Source organism: Watersipora subatra, chromosome 7, assembly GCF_963576615.1.
Source record: "Watersipora subatra chromosome 7, tzWatSuba1.1, whole genome shotgun sequence".
In the NCBI taxonomy this organism is placed as follows: Eukaryota; Metazoa; Bryozoa; class Gymnolaemata; order Cheilostomatida; family Watersiporidae; genus Watersipora; species Watersipora subatra.
Genome location: NC_088714.1, coordinates 26,934,439 through 26,954,883, shown reverse-complemented (window position 1 = coordinate 26,954,883; position 20,445 = coordinate 26,934,439). Strand labels below are relative to the sequence as shown.

General features: G+C 33.5%; 1 protein-coding gene across 1 annotated transcript; it reads right to left on the bottom strand.

Annotated features, from left to right (window-relative positions):
- Nucleotides 1-418: 418 nt before the first annotated feature.
- On the bottom strand, nt 419-20,192 carry LOC137399669 (solute carrier family 52, riboflavin transporter, member 3-like). The gene is made up of 6 exons (XM_068085856.1): nt 20,066-20,192; nt 14,806-14,922; nt 13,539-13,765; nt 7,123-7,747; nt 4,148-4,337; nt 419-819 (listed from the first exon to the last, which is right to left on the bottom strand). Exons 2-6 carry the CDS (start codon nt 14,916-14,918, stop codon nt 625-627), a joined length of 1,350 nt encoding a protein of 449 aa, XP_067941957.1. The 5' UTR covers nt 14,919-14,922; nt 20,066-20,192; the 3' UTR covers nt 419-624.
- Between the last annotated feature and the right edge of the window lie 253 nt (nt 20,193-20,445).

Genomic DNA, 20,445 nt, shown 5'->3' with positions numbered 1-20,445 from the left:
ATAACATGCTAGTCATGCGTAAAAAAATTGTGTCAAGTTTTTAATCTATACATTATATAACTCAGCGCATTTTTGTACAGTGATCCAAGTATTGCTTACATAAATTCTATAAATATTTGTCCGCTGTTTATATAGAGTTATGTAATCCAGACATTCTGTTCAGTTTGTTCAGATTACTGCAATGTAGGTCATCACATCGCTGCACTTCTTTTGATTCTGACTATGCATTTGCTTGCTGTGCCATCTCATAAATTAGATGCTAGTTAATTTTGTTTTACTTATTTATGTATTCTTTTTAGCATTTCTGTGTCTGCTGCCTTTCATAACAATGAAGTTGCAGTTCTAGCTCAACATCTGTAGTGGTATGATACTCGCTCATTTCGTTACATGCTCATCAGATCTACATGTATGTTTGAGCTGATGTTATCAAAATGTATTTGTCATTAAGTGATTTATACATTATTATGTATTTGCATAATTCATATTATATAAAAATGAGAATATGAAACGAGGATAACAACCCTAATAGATAAAACAAGCACATTCCCTGATAAAAGTCAAAACATGTTTTATAATCCATTAATTTACAAACTGTGGTATTGAACTTGCTAGGAGAAATTAGTCTTAGCACGGAGAAGCTGATCCTAACAATTGGAAAACAGAAGTGCAGAGGAAGGCAGAAAGAGCTCCTATAAATGAACCAATTTGTGTGCACATGCCAAGCCAAAACAAGCCTGAGTGACCTCGTCTCATCCCAATCTTGGAGAGAAGCATTCTCAAGTACGCTACTGTTCCAGAGAAAAAGATCCAAACTATTACCTGCAATATATTAACATTGCAGCAAAATTAAAAACTCTAAGGCTAACATTGTTAAACATAGACTTCATGGCTATAACATATTTTTTGAATAAGTAATCATTGTAATGTCTGGTTTAAAAAACATTTTAAAAGTAAGTAATAAACTAAATGAAAATTAAAAAAAATTAAATGCCAAAAATCTGTCCTGAACCTGTGCATTCCACAACATGAGTCAGAGTTAATAAACAGCACAAAATTAGCGCCTAAAACACTGTACTCGGTTGTTGTCTTCCCTGTCACACTGGATGATTTAGTGTCATAAAAAAACTGCAGGTTCAAACCACATTTGAAGAATTCATTTTGTAGTAATGACTACATTTTAGTCTAACAAGGTTACAAGGATAGCGGAATGAAATATTTTATTTATTAAAAAGTAGTAATACATACATTATAGTTTGGTAGCAATACCTTTAGATGCCTACAGCAAAGGATTTTCTTGACTAGAGCCCAGGCCACACAGCCAATGTTTGGAAGTAACACAAGCAACAACCTTTACTACAATAAGAGTTGTGCCTATCCGTCTGTCTGAGATTAGGCTTACAGATTAGGAAAAATAGAATGCTTTCAGCAGGGTTTGAACTCAAAACTTTCAGCTTTTCACTGTTAGCCGCATTAGACATGGATAAGTTGTGCGCGTAGTTATTCTCAGGGCTTTATTAGCTTGCCTGGCGTGTCTCACAGTATATTAAACTGACAGGGTAGGACAAGTGTTCTTAATGACATCAGTATCAAAGCGGGTTGGCACTTTCTTAAAACACCTGTGCAGCGCTTACTTAACTGTTTCCATTTTAATCACATTCTAGAAATATTAAGCCTTATAGCAAATTAGAAAAATAATGCTTGAAAATATTGTGGAAAATTTAACTTCCTTAGTCAGCCTGCCAAAACTTGGGGAATATTTGAAAAAAACAACCGGTATTTGAAATAAAACATCCTAAAAAAGAACAATTACAGCGAGATTTGGGATTCCTCGCAGCCACCTGGTAATTATCTTAACCTCAATGAAAAGCCTGTTCATAATTGGCTTAAGTAAGTTATTTTTTTAGTGATATAGGTTGAAGAGGAAAAGTATAAAAGTGTTAATGGATATTTAAGGTGAATAGGAATACAATTATATACCATTGCTACATGATATGCTCCAAAGCTGTTTAATAGGTATCTGGTCACACCTATAATTAGGAAAATACCACATAATGTGAATTGTTGACAACTCTTATGCAAGCTGTCAAAATGACATTGAAGTTTGAGCAAATGACCCATACAGTAGACGCTCCTATAACGTATACCTCCTATAATGTGAACTCCACATAATGTAAAGCATTTATGTAAAGTTTTTGCTTTGCACTATGTAAAAATTCCATATAACGTAAAGTGTCAAGTCGAAGCAAGTTCTTAAATTCAATTTAAATTACGAAAATCTCTTAGTTTGCTTTAAAAATAATGCTTTTTCTCTCGTCGACTAGAGAGAAAAGGATATAGAGTTATCTCTATTATATAATCTAGTACTCTGGCAGTCTAGTTCGTCATGAGAGATCGGCAAGCGTGTCGATGAAGCGCAGAGAATAAGTAGGTGCAAATTGATTCAGAACTACATTAAGGCGATCAGTTATGGCAGGTGTTAGAGTGTGAGTCTACCAAGCTGAATGTTAGGAGTTGTAGCCTCATCAAAAGGTACCTTTTATTCTAACCTTAAACCCTGGTCTATGGATGGGACGGGTGGACAGACACCGCTCTTAGTATAGATATATTTTTGTTTTGCTTTATTTTAGCCCAATAAAATGTTTTTATTAGTTTTTCTTTAAAGAATAGAAATTGCTGTCTAGAAAAAAATGGAAAACAAATTGATGTAAAAGGACGTTGAAAGTGTGCGCTCTCCTCAACTTATTGTAATTTCACCATAATCTTGGAGCATAAACTGATTCAAAGTAAAAAGAAAAAAGGAGAAGAGTTGTTGATACAAACTAATAATACTATAGTTACTGTGCAGTAATTAATTAAAACGTTAAGTCTAATTTTTTCTTTTCAAGGGTCACAGTGGTGATTTTGAGAACATCTTGGAACGGACTAGGCAATTCACATGCATTTTACTGTTCGTATAACATAAAACCACTATAACCTTAAATGTTCACGAAACAGATTCTTTACGCTGTAGGAGCATCTACTGTACTTGTTTTTATAGTTTTTAATGCGGTGTTATTGTTGTTATAGTGTTAGCATTGTGTTATAGTGTGTAACATAGAGTTATGTATTTTTTGGCAGATTCGAAACTGATTTTTCAATTATTGTTATGTATAAGAAATGACACATTGTCACATAGGATGAGCAAGTCACAGCTCTTGTCTGTTTTTTAAAAGATTTTGTATTCCTATATAGTGTAGCTTTTAGCCATTTACAGTATGTAAGAATGGTGACATATTGACAACTAACCAATTGGTAATTGCTTAGTTGTAAAATATAGTTAAATAAAATATAATCTATTATGTTACGTAAAATATAATCTAATGTATTACGTAAAATATAATCTATTATATTACGTAAAATATAATCTATTATATTACGTAAAATATAATCTATTATATTACGTAAAATATAATCTATTATATTACGTAAAATATAATCTATTATATTACGTAAAATATAATCTATTATATTACATAAAATATAATCTATTATATTACGTAAAATATAATCTATTATATTACGTAAAATGTAATCTATTATATTACGTAAAATGTAATCTATTATATTACGTAAAATATAATCTATTATATTACGTAAAATATAATCTATTATATTACGTAAAATATAATCTATTATATTACGTAAAATATAATCTATTATATTACGTAAAATATAATCTATTATATTACGTAAAATATAATCTATTATATTACGTAAAATATAATCTATTATATTACGTAAAATATAATCTATTATATTACGTAAAATATAATCTATTATATTACGTAAAATATAATCTATTATATTACGTAAAATATAATCTATTATATTACGTAGAATATAATCTATTATATTATGTAGAAGATAATCTATTATATTACGTAAAGTATAATCTATTATATTATGTGAAATTTAATCTATTATATTATATAAAATGTGATTTATTATATTACGTAGAATATAGTCTATTATATTATGTAAAATATAATCAGCATATGGCTGCTTCTTGAGTGACCAGTACATTTATACTTCACACAAACATTCCTAGACATAGTTTCATGCCCTAGTGCTGTCGCGCTGTCTTACTCATTAGGCTATGTTTGCTTACCATGACAACAGCGGCTGCATCGCCTTCTATTGGTGGTTCTGGGCTGAAGCAAGCTATTACAAGTATATAGAGAGCACTGGCACCTGCCATGCTTGTCAGAACCCCGAGTGTGAGAAAACTCTCTGACATGATAAAGAATCCCAAAGCACAAGCCAGGGGGTTGCAGAGTGTGGCAAGCTTCATCCCCCAACTGTAGAAAATAAACATTTACAAAATTACGCATTGCTTAAATATGAACTTACACAAAATCTTAGTAGATTTTATCAGAAAGTATCGATACTTTTTTATCATTTGTGATTATTTCTTATGTTTGAGGTGATCTGACTGCCAGAATGTTTCAAGATTAACACTAGGCAAAAATATTAGTAGGCAAAATATTTATCTATCATTTGCGATTGTTTTTTATGTTTGAGGTAATCTGACTGCCAGGATGTTTCAAGATTAACATTAACCAAACTTGGTCGCAGTTAAAATGCTCAGAAGAACAAACAATACACACGAAAGGATGTCGTTAGTTGCTATCGTTACTATAGTTGACATCAGCAATGATATAGGTTATTGCATTCAAGTTGTAGTGTTACTCGTCTCTATTCTGTCAGTCTCTTTGCAGCTATAGAAGTCATAATCACACTCTCGCTTGATCTGAGCGTTTTAACTGTGATCAAGTTTTGTTGATTTTAATCTTCAAACATCCTGACAGTCAGATAACCTCAAACATCAAAAACAATTGCAAATGATAGACAAACCGATACTTTCTAAAAGAGTTCACTAAAATTTTGTGCGAGCTCATCTTCAATAGACTATCTTGAGGAGAAAAGAGCAAACACTATTATAACATTTATCTTCAGTGACCAGAAAGTTGATAATGAAACTAAAATTGACAGCGTATCTTAAAAGCACCCTCCTTTTTAACCTCCCTTTCGTGTATCCTTACTCATCTTTGTTTATCCGTGCTATATACAGGCACCTTTTGATAACTTCACCAAATTTTACATGAAACTGGTTTTTTCACTGCTCCATTATTGTCTGTTCTAAACTTTCTTTCATGGCATTTATAGAAACAAGACTAAGGTTGATTTCACAGCATTTGTATAGCCTATATTCCAACTGATACATCTATGTTTCTGCGAGCTGACTTTGTTAATAAGAATCTTATTTGCAGACCCGGTTATACTTCAATCACTTTAACTTCGTAAAATGATGTATATAAATGTATAGGCCTATATTGGCTTCATTGGCTTTTTAGTAAATTATCTTGAATTATATACGTAATTACCTTCCTAAAGTGTTGAAGTATGAATTTGTAATTCTAAAAAATATAAGTGATTTTGTTCTGTCTATAATTTGTCACGATAAAAAAATGTAAGGCTGTACGTACTGAGGGCGGGTTCTTGAGATAGTGATGTTGTTTTTTATCAAATTCACCAACATAATGAGCATCATTGCACGTGAGAAGGAGAATTGCATGTTTTTTATACATTGCTAAGATATAAACAGAATGTATTGCCAGGACCACTAGTTCTTAATGGTTATCCCGTCACATAGTGGTCACCCGTGGTAAGACTCCATGGACTACTAATTGAATCCAAACCGCAATCAACTCTGATTCAGCATAAAAACTTTATCCATAAAAGGATGGTTTTTTATCTGAGAATTAGAGTAATATTTTGTTCATCAATATGGCACACAGCCAAAGTTTTATATAAATGCTGTTTTTAGCACGATAATAATATTGATGATGTTTACATAGCAGAACCATGTTGCGACATCATTAATTGATGATTTTGTTCCCGTTTACCATTAGCCTGTCAGCAAGGAGTTATCCTGTTACTAAAAAACTAACAAATTAACCCTCAAGTTAATATGTTATCAGATAAGCCAACTTGTTAACCTGCAAGTTAACCTGTTATCAATAAATCAACCTGTTAACCAGCAAGTTAACATGTTATCAATAAATCAAAATGTTAACCAGTTATCAGTAAACCAACTTGTTAATGAGCAAGTTAACTTGGTATTAATAAACAGCTTGCTAACTTGCAAGTTAGCAGTTAACAGAACTTGTGACAAACAGATTCTTCAAATAATCATTGAGTAAATTAAGTAATTATTTCTTTCATTCGATCTGAATTGCATAACAACTTGTCAGGTTCTTTAAAAATATAACATATATGTATATAAATTTACGAATATAATATAGTAAAGTTGCTAAAGACATTCTTAAACATTTGCAGGTGAAAACTTTTCCAAAAGCTGAATTTAGAAACAAAATAAATAATAATAAATAGTATCTAAAAAGTTAAAATAATAATAACAATTTAGTCAACAATTTTTTGTAGGCTAAACATTAGCACTTGGTATGAGAGCTGTGTGCATCAACAGGCCCGAGCAGGTACATATCTACAGTTTATTGAAAATATCCGCTTAGCCATGGCAGGTTTTTAAATTCCTCATGAGTAAACCATAGGGATACAAGTGATCAAATATTTAAAAATACTTCTCATGTCGGTGGGGGGGGGGGGGTACAAAATAAGCAATAGTGTTGCTTTATATGTGTCCATAAATATAGAATTACCCTCTACATGCCTTTTTTAGGTTGTCACAGTGATTACTCTATCGACTAGAAGATGATCTGTAATCAAGGCTAAGAAAAGCGTTTGGTTATGGTAGCCTACAAACATTAGATATTAATAAAAGTTTTAGTCTACAAATTTTCATGATACATTGACAGGCATGCTTATATCTAAGGCAATTTGAGGCTCATATCTAGGGCCATTTGCAAAAGTTTAACCTGCAAAGCCCACCTGGCTTGTTTATCTTCATGCGCCCAAGTAAAGACGCAATTGAAATTGCGTCAACGTGGAAAAGGATGACACGTGTGAAAATATTATAAAAAACTTAAAACTTTCTTCTTTAGCAGGTCATTAAGGGTACATATTATAAGTTACTAGTGCAGAGATTCGTTACAAGTGTCTCACCTGTAATAAAGCTGTCCATATGGAAGAAGAGAGTAAATTTGTATAGACGGCAGCGCACCGTACGCCACACCAGATATAAGGGTCATCAGAGTTAGTATCAGACGATATTTCGCTGTGGACAAACTTTCCTTCACAGTATCATCAACCTCTTTGACAATTTCAGCTTTAGAGTCAAGGTCCGAGTTGCTTGACTCGTCAAGGGTTTTGGGTTTGGTATACAGAATTGAAGGCTCGGTATCAGACTCATTTTTTACTCGTTCCGACTTTGCAAATTGAGAGTATTGTAGCAGAGCAAAGGCTAATAATGACATTATCAGCATTACAAATAACATCAAGAAAAAATCCCTGACTGTAAAAAGTAAATCGGCGTATAGAGGTTGGAGGTCTGTGTTTTCCGTTCCATTTCCTGTAGCATTTACTTGCACGCATGTGTATTCACCAGATCCTTGAATGAAAGCGATGATTGTAGGGAGTAGTCCGCTCATGCCTTCTCCCATACAGAATGCTGCCATGTAGACAGGTTTGAAGTGGGCAAGGAAAGGCAGGAAAGTGACGGAGGACAGGGTATCAACCATGGCTAAGGCGAAAGACAAGGTCAGCAGTACTGTGCTTCTCTCCTCACCACCTGTCAATAGTCGTCATCTCATTAAGATGAACTTGTATCAAATTTTAGAAAATTTTATCAGAAAGCATTCGTATTTTTCTATCAATTGCAATTGTTTTTGATGTTTGAAAGGTGATCTGACTGTCAGGATGTTTCAAGGTTGAAATATACAAAACTTGATCGCGATTCAAACACTCAGAAGGAAATGATGTCACTATAGTTGTTATCTTTGGCGATAGTTGATATCGGCTATTGTGTGCAAGTTACAGCACTACGCGTCTTTATTCTGTCAGTCTCTTTACAACTAAAGACGACATAGTCGCGCCTTTGCTTAATTGGATCGTTTAAATCACGATCAAGTTTTGTTAATTTCAATCTTGAAACATTCCCATCACCTTAAACATCAAAAACAATTGCATATGAAGTTGCAACGGTACGTGTCTCTATTCTGTCGGTTCATTTAAAACTATAGACGCCATAATCACTCTTGATCTGAGTGTTTGAACCGTGATTAGGTATTGTCAATTTTGGTCTATAAACATCTTGGCAGTCAGATCACCTCAAACATCAAAAACAATCACAAATGAAGGAAAAATACGGATACTTTCTGATAAAATCTACTAAAATTTTATGCAAGTTCATCTTTAAGCCTTATAAACAAGCATAGTAACACATGAGTTAGCTGTGGTTTATACTAAACTAGCAGTGAGCTCTGCGAAGACTGAGGTTTTTTCTTTTCAATCAGAATGCGAGCAGGTGGGTGTTTGAGAAACTGGTGCTCAGGAACCAGATACAGTCTTGAAACTAAATATTTTAGTTCCCAGGAAACAAGCCCAGAGCGTATGAGCGGGAAGTTTGGATAAAATCAGCCAAACAATGTGAAAACTCAGAGCATTTTATGTGGACTAACAGACAGACACAATGAAGAAGTAGCATTAATTAATCTTTACCATAATGAGAGCCATGTTTGTCCGTCTGTCCTAAGTCACGCTTAAAGGTTAGGAAATAAGACTACTTCCAACGAGATTTAAACATTACAACTTCCAGCCTCGTAGACCGACACTACCACCTGCGCCAGTCATTTGCTTTACTATATTTTAGAATTATTGTACACATACTCATTCTCAGTGTCTTATTGCCACACCTGATGATTTCTCATGGTACTCTAAACTACCAGGGTACTAGTACAGCATAATTTTATAAACTCACATAAGGTTACATCACTACTTTCAAAAGTAATATGCGGATATAATTGCGCTTTGCTTTCGGCATCACAGCATCATTGAGAAGGATTCTAGTATTCCATGCTATCTTTTCAATTTAAAAAATTACATAGATTAGTATATTTTGCTGCAAATTATTTAGCTTGATCAAGATAATAAAATAAAGCAAATAACAATCTCAGTAGCGAGGATCACAGTCTTTGTGCAACAACATAATGTACTAAAGAAAATCATGGAGTAAAATCTGATTTTTTATTCATTTCTAAGGTGATCACAGGATGCTGTGATGTCACAGACTAAGCACATGGTAAGTTATTAACGTAAACCCATAACACGCCTGTTACCAGCCAAAGTTAGCATTCATTTTAAGTATTTCTTGATTACGCCAACCATTACTACCGAAAGTGTGGTAGCACATAAATATACAAGTTGTACTGATGAATTTGTTAAACATGTGATCATTGGAACCTTTTGTACCAACATCATGTGATGTTGTAATGATGTACTTACTAAGCAGATGACACTGAAAAGGTATATAAAGTCTATACATAGTAACAATAACATTATTTTGTTCAAATTTTATCAACATTGATAAGATATCAAAAACCAATATGGAGAGGATCAGGGATTGCTAAACATATTATGGAAATGTTTACTTTTCCATATCCATTTCCATAAACATAATTATTTCCATAATTTTATGGAAATGGATATGGAAATTTTATTTTAGAAATATGGAAATGTTATGGAAATGGAAATAATATGGAAATGAATTATGGAAATGTTATGGAAATGGAAATAATATGGAAATGAATTATGGAAATGTTATGGAAATGGAAAAAACTATGGAAATGAATTATGGAAATGTTATGGAAATGGAAATAATATAGAAATAAATTATGGAAATGTTATGGAAATGGAAATAATATGGAAATGAATTATGGAAATGTTATGGAAATGGAAATAATATGGAAATGAATTATTGAAATATTATGGAAATGGAAATAATATAGAAATGAATTATGGAAATTGTAACATACCCGTAATCCAAGATATAAACAGAGGGGAGTTATATAGTATAGACTAGGCTACATGAATAGACAATGGTAATACACAAACAGCTAAGATCAGTGGTATTACAGAAAATATTAAAAGGGTCTGGAAGAAATTAACTCAAATTGTCTCTGGACTTGGCTACATGTACAGACAATGGTAACACACAAACCCAGCTAACATCAGTGATATTACAGAAACTATTAAGGGAGTCTGAAAGAAACTATCCCAAATCGTCTCTGGCTTAATTATAGGCAATGGTAGCATACAGCTTTGATGTTGCTTGGACCCTAAATAAAGTATATTAGCCAACAAATATCATATTCATATTATGTATAAATTAATCACATGTTCGGGAAGAGTTGACGATTGCACACACACGCTCATTTGACACGCAAGCGCGCACACATACGTACACAGTGGTACATCTATTGTACACTCCCTTGCATAGTGATACATCTATTAAACACTCCCCAGCATAATGATACATTTATTGTACATTTCTTAGCCTAGTGATACATATATTATACATTCCCCTATAGTCCTATACAATGCTGTGAGATGTTTGAGTTCAGCATTTTACTGGCTGAAAGCAACAACTGAATAAAGTATATATTATTATTTGTAATTAGGTAATTACTTAGTTATGTATTTATCTTAAAAAAATTATTCCTGAATGACATTTATCCCAATAAAGTTACTATAAATACGTGCTGAAATACTGTCGGGAATTTCTCTGTTCCAAATAAAAGATACTAAGCGCTCCTTGTATACAACAAGACTCTGTGAAATATTCATTTAGTGTTGCGTCTGAATACCTCTGAAGGTTTGATGTTCATAAAATTTGACTTATTTAATAAATAAAATTATTGAAAAATCTTTGGTAGGCATAAGCATAAATGAACAAATATATAGATAAATAATTACACCTTAATGGAAAGTATAAAGATTTTATTAGAAACAATGGTCACTTAAAAGAGTGGCTAATGCAATAAGCTTTCATGCTTACTATAATATCGACAACTACTTTAGACCAGAAATGACGGTATCAATGTGTGAGTCATCATCTATTGAAGTCACTCAACAGGTGACACAATAAACGATAGCACGACCCAGTAACACGGATGAGCTACCATTCCTCCTCATGCTCAGCTACCAGCTAAACAACTTTGCTAGAATTGAATTCCACCGCCATCTAAAGCTCATTAAAGCTGGCAGCATCAGCTCTCGACAGTACTGGACCGCAATTAACGAGTTCATAAACATAATACAAAATTAACAGCCATTTTTATGCAATAAAGCAATTAGCAGGCTAAAATTCCAAGATTTGTTGCTTTATGACAAAAACTGCGCAATTTATTGCAAGCAAGTGGGCAAAGTGAGCGCACTGGGCTGACTGCATGAACGGCAGATTGGAGCAGGTGGTGTGAGAAGTAATAAAGTCAGCATTTATGCAAGAGCAGCGTCAGAACTACACTTTTACATTTTTTTAATACAGACAGCAGATTAGCTAGCCGAGAGGTAAATCTGCAGAGCTTTGAGCAAAGGTCCTACATTACACAGCGCTGCCACGAAGGTCCTACATTACCCAACACTGCCACAAATCATATAATCAACATCTAGGCGGGGCTGCTGTAAGCCATGTTATGACTCATTTTGTCATCAGAATCGATCTGATCTGTCATCATATAAGGCTGACAGCGTGGCCTGTTTTAGCTCGTGCTCATACATATGTGGGTGGATTCATACAAGCCATTGAGAACTTTGTTAGATTTATATATTTATGAAAGCAAATGGGTGTGTTTGCTGCTCCTACGGGGAGAAGCTTTGTTATTAAATATGATAGCCTTGAAATAAATACCAACCTTATTGCCCATCTACTTGATATAATGCACACATTCTGTTGACTAGCAAGAAGCTATATTGATATAATGCACCCATTCTGTTGACTATCAAGAAGCTATATTGATATAATGTACCCATTCTGTTGACTATCAAAAAGCTATATTGATATAGCGTACCCATTCTGTTGACTATCAACTTGCAGGGATCGCTAAACATATTATGGAAATATTTACTTTTCCATATCCATTTCCATAAACATAAATATTTCCATAATTTTATGGAAATGGATATGGAAATTTTATTTTAGAAATATGGAAATGTTATGGAAATGGAAATAATATGGAAATGAATTATGGAAATGGAAAAAAATATGGAAATGAATTATGGAAATGTTATGGAAATGGAAATAATATGGAAATGAATTATGGAAATGAAAATAATATGGAAATAAACTATGGAAATGTTATGGAAATGGAAATAATATGGAAATGAATTATGGAAATGTTATGGAAATGGAAAAAACTATGGAAATGAATTATGGAAATGTTATGGAAATGGAAATAATATGGAAATGAATTATGGAAATGTTATGGAAATGGAAATAATATGGAAATGAATTATGGAAATGTTATGGAAATGGAAATAATATGGAAATGAATTATGGAAATGTTATGGAAATGGAAATTGTGACAAACACGTAATCCCTGGAGAGGATACTATAACATCACAACAATGTAGAACATGTGGTTATTTGTACTAACTTACTGTACTTGCATACACTAGCCTATCATTTCTTCTAAGGGTAGGTATTTCCATGCCCACATATATGTGTCTCATGTCTAGTAATGTGAGCCCTCAGTTTGTTTACTTGTTAATTAAAGGCAAGACCTCTGGGTTGTTCACCTTTCAAAAGTTGCAGCTGTGCCCTTAAGTGAACTCTTGGTTTTCATTGTAGAATAACTGTGGTTAGGGTTTAGATACTACAGCCCTTCTTATGGTACAGTAATTAGGTTATAGTATTAACATTAAAGCAACAGTTTAAACCAGTGAGTCTAATACTTAAACGTTTCTATGTGGGAAATAAAAGATAGCAAGTACACTGTTGGCAGTTTCTACTCTTTGTGCAGAGCGGTTCTGGTATTTAGGTTTGGCTGTGATCAAGAGAATGAACTACTATTTGTACATAAATAAACACTTGCGCGTGCCAGTTTGATATGGGCCACTGAGCGTACAACGTGAGAAAAAAAATTTTCCGGAACATTCTTCTATATGCCAGCCATCACGTTGTATTAGATCAAATATGTTTCAAATAGACAAGTTTTTGTGAGAAAAAAATTGGTGTCTGTTTCATTGTTATTTAGATAGTAACACAATTTTATTAATGGTCACGCGTCGTCTTTCTGTTGTTACTACATCACAGTCATGAAATGAGAGTTTTTATTGTCAAAAAATAACAGAAATAAGGGCACTGTCGTGATCTGATAGAACAAAACTATAGAGCCTCAATGTTCAACATTTATGGTAAGATTAACTCTACTTTGTTACAATGTAATATTGGATGGAACATTCATGCAGTCCCCAAAATCTAAGAGTGTCAACGGCAATACAAGTTCGAGAAACTGCTAGCTGACCAAGTGTTTCTAGTAAAAATGGTAGACTAATCTAAGCTAACACAATGTGAAAAAGCTTACCAATTACGCTTGTCACATCCCAGAAGAAGGATATAAACAGGACAGCCAGAGCACCAACAGAGACTATGCAAAATATAACTCCAGTTTGGAGGTTTTGAATTGTTGTCTTTGCCTCAGTGTTGTACTTCTTGATGAGGTGACAGACTCCGGCGTAAACGAGAGGCCCAATGAGGGCTGCCTGAATGATAAGCACCAGGTAAGATGGTAGGTTCCAGTTTTCTGGCAGCCTGTAAACAGCATAAAAAGCCTCCGAGATCATGAAGACAGATACCCTCGAAATTGTCAAGAAATTTCTAATCATGGTTACTTTATTTGCTTGTGCATTTGGAAGCTTCAGAGGAGTAAAACTGGCAAAAATAGATTGTCAGCTGCTCGTTTTGCTCAAGTTTTGTCGATTTTAATCTTAAAGCATCCTGGCAGTCAGATCACCTCAAACATCAAAAACAATTTCAAATGATAGAAATATCGATACTTTCTAGTAAAATCTACTAAGTCCATCTTTAAGTTTCATACAACCCGACCTGAAATCGTATGACACTTTGAGCTCATGAAGTTCCTATAGTCAGGTTATTTCTTGTACATTTGAACAATTTGTGTGATTTCCATGTGATTTACTCTGGATGCATGTGGCTCACTCACTAGAAGTGCAATTTTTTATTAGAATATAACAATTCAAATCGGAGGAATTAAATGTTCATTATAATTTTAAAAGATGATAAATTTTTGTGTGAATTTTATTCAAGCTATTGTTTACTGTCTTACCTTTTTAGACTCTGCATATTTACTTTTAGAGTCAACAGAAAACTCATCGCGATCACGATTTGATGTTTTCAAATTTGAATTTGAAAACATCAAAACGTGATGTTTTTCAGTTTCGGTTGATGCTAACAGTTTCGGTTGATGTTAACAGTTAAGGTTGATGCTAACAGTTAAGGTTGATGCTAACAGTTAAGGTTGATGTTAACAGTTAAGGTTGATGCTAACAGTTAAGGTTGATGTTAACATGGTTTTAGTATTTTGGTTATAACTATTGAGACAAAGTTTTAATTATTTTCTGATTAGCCAGATTTTACTTTATATAACTACCAAAAACTTTCTTTTATAACTTACAAATGACAATAGGCCTACTTGGAATGGGTAAAGTTCAAAGATTAGATAACTCACATTGCTAGCCTAGCGACGATCAAAATACGCGAGTATACTGGTGATAAATGCGAAATAGACAAGGCAGTTATTATGTTTGTACTTGGCAATAAAAAAGACCAACCTGTGAACCATAAGAGGAAGTTCTACCCAGACTCCGTTCACGTCTATCCAGGAAGACCAACCAAACACGACGAACAGCAGCGCGACGCCCAATTTCACCTCCGGCATTCTCATCTAACTGTAAAACATCCACATATGTTACAAGAGAGATTAAACTAGCAATGCAATGCATGTATTAATTTAAAGCTCATGTAATCTACATGTACGTTATCTCTATGAATACCTCTCTCTACCTATGCACTGTCTATCTCCTCTATTACCAAGGCTACACTTTCTGTTCTACATCTCTCATATAAAATACTGCTTAAGTTTATGACTCATCTATCATGTGTGTCATAAACCTTTTGGTGCATGTAAGTTTTGCTCAAAATGAATACAATGTGACAAAATTTCCACAGTGGCATCTAAGGAGAAAGATTATAACAACATGCTTTAGTAATCTAATCATTTAAAAAACAATCACTGTTTTAAACATGGCCCTGACTATGAGTAACTTATATATTGGGGCCATCAACTGAGTGTCTCATAAAGAAGAAATATTTTTTGGAGAGTTCCGTGATGATGCTTGCAGCGTGCTTGTCCTTGAATGGGGCTCTATTACTGTGATGCTTCTTGGGAGTCAAACAACGTGGTCAGTGCCATTCTGTTGAAGCCTTATTGACATTCATTGACTTATTTACCGTGTAGCCTACTGTTTTTGTTCATAATCGCAGTTAAAAGGACAGTTTTTGTAGCTGAACGAACCATTGAAAAAAATGACTACTTATTTGCCATAGAAAACAAAATAAGATTTACTGGCCCGTAGCGACTGTTCACAATAATGTTAATAGCATTGACGTGATTTGCTCAAAATATGTTAGGAGTCAGCGAATTTCGAATTTCGCAATTTTTAATTACTGAATCTGCCAAGAATCTGGTAGTTGCCAAAACTTCTTGCCAAAACAATAATATATTTTTATTTATACAATACTCATCACATGTATAACTGTACTCATCACTATAAATTCAGATTTACACATATTTAACAAACCTGTGGAAACTACGCTACAACTAGCACTTGACCAGTCATATTGATCACAAAGAAACATAATTTGAAAACTCTTGCTTGTTAAAGAGGTCATTAAGTAGTACACACATACAAACATATTTGCTGTGTGAAGGCTGTACAAGAAAAATACAAAAGCAGAAAAATTTACCTTTGATGCTTTGCAAACTGTCTAAATGAGTCCTAAAGATATTTTAGTAGTACAACGTGACGTGACGCAAAATCTAGTTGCCCAGCTATGTGGGCATGTTTTATCACCAGAGCACTCACTTGCATCGCCAATGACGTAGAACCTTTGTGCATCACGACATGTCTTGCGCTATGAGCCTATGTATCTTATGTATAGAGGGCAGCCAGATGTCAGCTAGATGTCAGTGAGCAACTGATATCACTTACATTTTGCTGACCCAGTGTTGTGACCAGATATTCAGTAGCCTTTTTGGATATTCTCATTTTACTCAAAAACACCTGCTGGATAATTCACGCTGTGCTATTTGTAAACCGCAATCACTCGGCTTTCAACCAGCAGTTGACATACAAGTTTTAGATTTCAATGAGAAAATCAAAAAGCTGAAGCAGCATCTGAAAAAATACTTTGAAAAATATTTGAAGATAGGGGCTAGCATAGCACAGTGAAATGATGCCTTTACAAATGTCTAGTGGTGGCTAATTTTACAGATTTTGGCAAACAATTATGAGACATAATTTAATCATAATCTGGAATAACTTTATGGAGAGAATTTATGTTGTGAGCAGCAATGCAGTGCCGTGTTAAATGCTTCACTATCATGTTTATGTAAACAAACTGAGAACTCGACCATCTCAAAACCTTCATCTATCTGCAAGTCATTCGTTATATGCAGAGCTTTTTATAATTATCATCAATATTATTATTATTAATATTATTCATAGTCTAAAACAAATTCGAAGGCTAATTAATTGTGTACGTATTCTTGTCCAGCTCCATTTCTTCACGTGTGACTACCTGTTCCTACAAGTCATATTATATTGCTATTGTAATATTTTAGAAGTCAGCAAAGTTGATTACTATTGTATGTTTAATTCTGTGTTTATCCAAAAAACTTAAAAATTATTAAAACATGCGAACGATATTTGATTTTTAAATGCACTAAAAATATGAAAATGGCCTAATTGTCGTTACATTTGCCTACAAGAAATTGTTTTCAGACAACAGTAAAACTATGCAGTCGCCGGAATATGAATCTAGCATCACAAAGCTACATGTAACTAAAATGTGTAAATCTTAATTCCTCTCTGACAAATCACAAACTAAAAAATTTTTTACTTTATAAAGTTCATAAATATCATATTTTGCGCCTTAAGTTTGTTTCTACCTCTCTAAACATTTGAGTTGTGAATTATTTCAAACCAAAAACAAGTTCATCTTTATAACAGCATTCTTCAAGCTTGTTTGATAAAATAACTCATTAGTTTGTAAAAATCCCTAAAAGGGACAAAATGGATGCATTGTTAAATGAGAGAGTACCTTGTACACCATCTAGGCATATAAGCCTTTAGATATTTTCGTAAGTAAATAAATATACATGGCTAGGCATTCCTTCGTTGCTTGAGTTTTATGGCAGACACAAGTTTTCAATATGTCCCACATAGTACCCGACCCTCACTTTATATATTCTGTTTTTATTTACAACTAGGAATGTCGGATGCTGACGTAGTTGGTCTCAGATCTAAAGGAATAACAGCATTGCGAGGATGAAATCGGTTTGTTTTGACATATTTCAGTAACACGCAGAGAGAGCCCTTTCCTCTAGCCTACGGCTCATTTCTGTTTCTGTCATTATACTGAAATCAACCTGCCGAGTCAATTTTGTCCGTATCCAGTACAAATAATAAACACTCTTCGGGTTTCCTTATTGTGGCTGCCGAAAATATGTGATGAAACACTGCAGTGGCTAAGATCAGACCACAAAATTTGGTGATCTCTACATAACACCCATATTTAACCACTCATGCTGCCAATAGATGCTTTTGAAGTTCAGGATATAAGATTTTTGCTCCGAAGTCTCAAAACAAACTATTAGTGTCATATTATAATTAGAAAAACTAGCATTACTTGCATGATCCTAAAAAATCTACACTACTTTGATATATTTCAATAATACTATTAATGTTATCTAGATGTCTATATAATAGATAATCTCTATTATAGGCGCTGTCTGTTATAGATGCTCTCTATTATAGATGCAGTCTATTATAGATGCAGTCAATTATAGATGCAGTTTATTATAGATGCAGTCTATTATAGATGCAGTCAATTATAGATGCAGTTTATTATAGATGCAGTCTATTATAGATGCAGTCTATTATAGATGCTGTCTATTATAGATGCAGTCTATTAGGTCTATAGATGCTGTCTATTATAGATGCAGTCTATTATGAGTGCAGTCTATTATAGATGCAGTCTATTATGGGTGCAGTCTATTATAGATGCTGTCTATTATAGATGCGGTCTATAATGGATGCAGTCTATTATAGATGCTGTCTATTATAGATGCGGCCTATTATGGATGCAGTCTATTATAGATGCAGTTTATTATAGATGCTGTCTATTATAGATGCAGTCTATTATGAGTGCAGTCTATTATAGATGCAGTCTATTATGAGTACAGTCTATTATAGATGCTGTCTATTATAGATGCGGTCTATTATAGATGCTGTCTATTATAGATGCGGTCTATTATAGATGCAGTCTATTATAGATGCAGTCTATTATAGATGCTGCCTGTTATAGATGCTGTCTATTATAGATGCTGTCTATTATAGATGCGGTCTATTATAGATGCTGCCTGTTATAAATTTTAGAAACTTATATTTTACATTTACAAGCTCATCTATCATACGCTCTAAATGTTGACCATTGTATTTGATCAGAAGTTACCCTATTCAAATAGTTAAAAAATTGAAACAATTTGTTTTGACTGGTCCAAACATGCTGTTACCAAAGCAAATATGGTAAACTTTAAAATATAATAGTTTATGCTTTTTATGTATGGCTATGTTTTTGTTAGATGATTGATTTTCACTTTTTCATTGAAATCATGAGATGTTGGCTTATAGCTTTTTTTTAGGATAGGAGTTGAAATTAAAAAAACTCGACCCAGCTGCAGAATCTTAAACTTTGCTAAACATGTAGCATTCGTTTCTTTCACAAAAGTAACTGGTTTAAGTGAGTCCTATAAATAGTTTGAATAGTGAACGACCTATATTCGTAGAATAAACTTGTACTGATAAAATTGCTCTGCTGAGCATTTTAGACCAACAGGACGAAAAGCAGTTTTTATTTTAGTATTTCAAGTGAATGTCTCAGGTAGCTGCCGTTGCGGTGACATTGATCCTATTCCGCTAAAGCGCTGCCAGTGGTTTGTTTACATGCTAGCCAAGAATGCAAACTTCCTCTTTGGTAAACAAGTAAACATTCTGGCACACAAAACTTCCGAAGCCCTAAATCTACGAATCATCAGTCATCAGGCCCTACGGATCATTTCACCTTTTGTCTGGACATCAAAACACAAAACAAAGAGCCGTTAAAAACATGTTGTTCAACTGTAAGAATAAAACTCTAGCAGTCCGCCAAAAGAGACAAATATTTCTGGAAAGCAATGAGCTATGCAATGCCACTTTATCAAGATACCTATTGCTTTTAGTGGCCAAAGTACATGTATATCAGCTAGCTCTAAAGTTGAAAAGGTATACAGAAGCAGGCATGTTATTCTTAATTATTTAGAGGAGTGAAAAACACAAAAGATAAAGAAGATATTAACTCCAGAAAATCTAATTTTGCCAGACATTCAAGTGAAGGTCTACCAGCTGATAAGATGCTGTTCTTTTGCAAGTTTATGTTTGCTGTCAGTGTTTATTTTATTGTTAGTTTTGAACATTCTTAATTATTAGTCAATAATATTGATTGTTTATGTGCAAGATAGGAAACATTTATGTTATAATAGCTATATAAAAGGCTACATGATAATGTGAATGTCGAAAATACTTAGATGTAGGCCTAATTATAATTATATATTATTATGCTATAAACTTTTCAAAATAATTAAGTAAAAACTAGAATGTAAAATTGTTACTTACTGCTTAACTAGTTATACAAAAACAATTAATTTTATAGTGTCTGAACTAATTATAAAAAACTATAATAATTATCATAAATGTAGAACAAGAGACTGACCTTGATAAACCAGCAATGAGGTTGTAAGACCTAGGGCTGCAGTCAGAGTAGATAGAATATGATTGACTCCTCCCATAAATTTATATGAAACAGCTGCTGGACACACCTCCTCACTGAGATGTCTTACTGGCCAATTGCCTGTGTCAGTTTGTTTAGTTTGTGTCTAGTACATGTGACCTCTACTACTGGTATTATACAAGTAAGCAAATGAGCTGATAAAGCCTTATTGATGTAGTAGCACACTATTTCTTTTATGGCTGCCAATTGTGACGAGTTGTTATGTAATCTATTACATATATAGGTATGTCATGTGATTAGCAAGCCTTTGAATTCGTAGCATTTGCTTCTACTATTTGCTGTTCTTAATCTCCTTCAGACTG

What these genes read in the sequence shown, in the direction of transcription:
- LOC137399669 (XM_068085856.1), bottom strand. Translation starts at nt 14,918, where the DNA reads ATGAGAATGCCGGAGGTGAAATTGGGCGTCGCGCTGCTGTTCGTCGTG. An exon ending in GGATGTGACAAGCGTAATTG is followed by an intron (nt 7,748 to 13,538) that starts GTAAGCTTTTTC and finishes GACTATTGACAG; the next exon opens with GTGGTGAGGAGAGAAGCACA. An exon ending in ATGCAGCCGCTGTTGTCATG is followed by an intron (nt 820 to 4,147) that starts GTAAGCAAACAT and finishes AATATATTGCAG; the next exon opens with GTAATAGTTTGGATCTTTTT.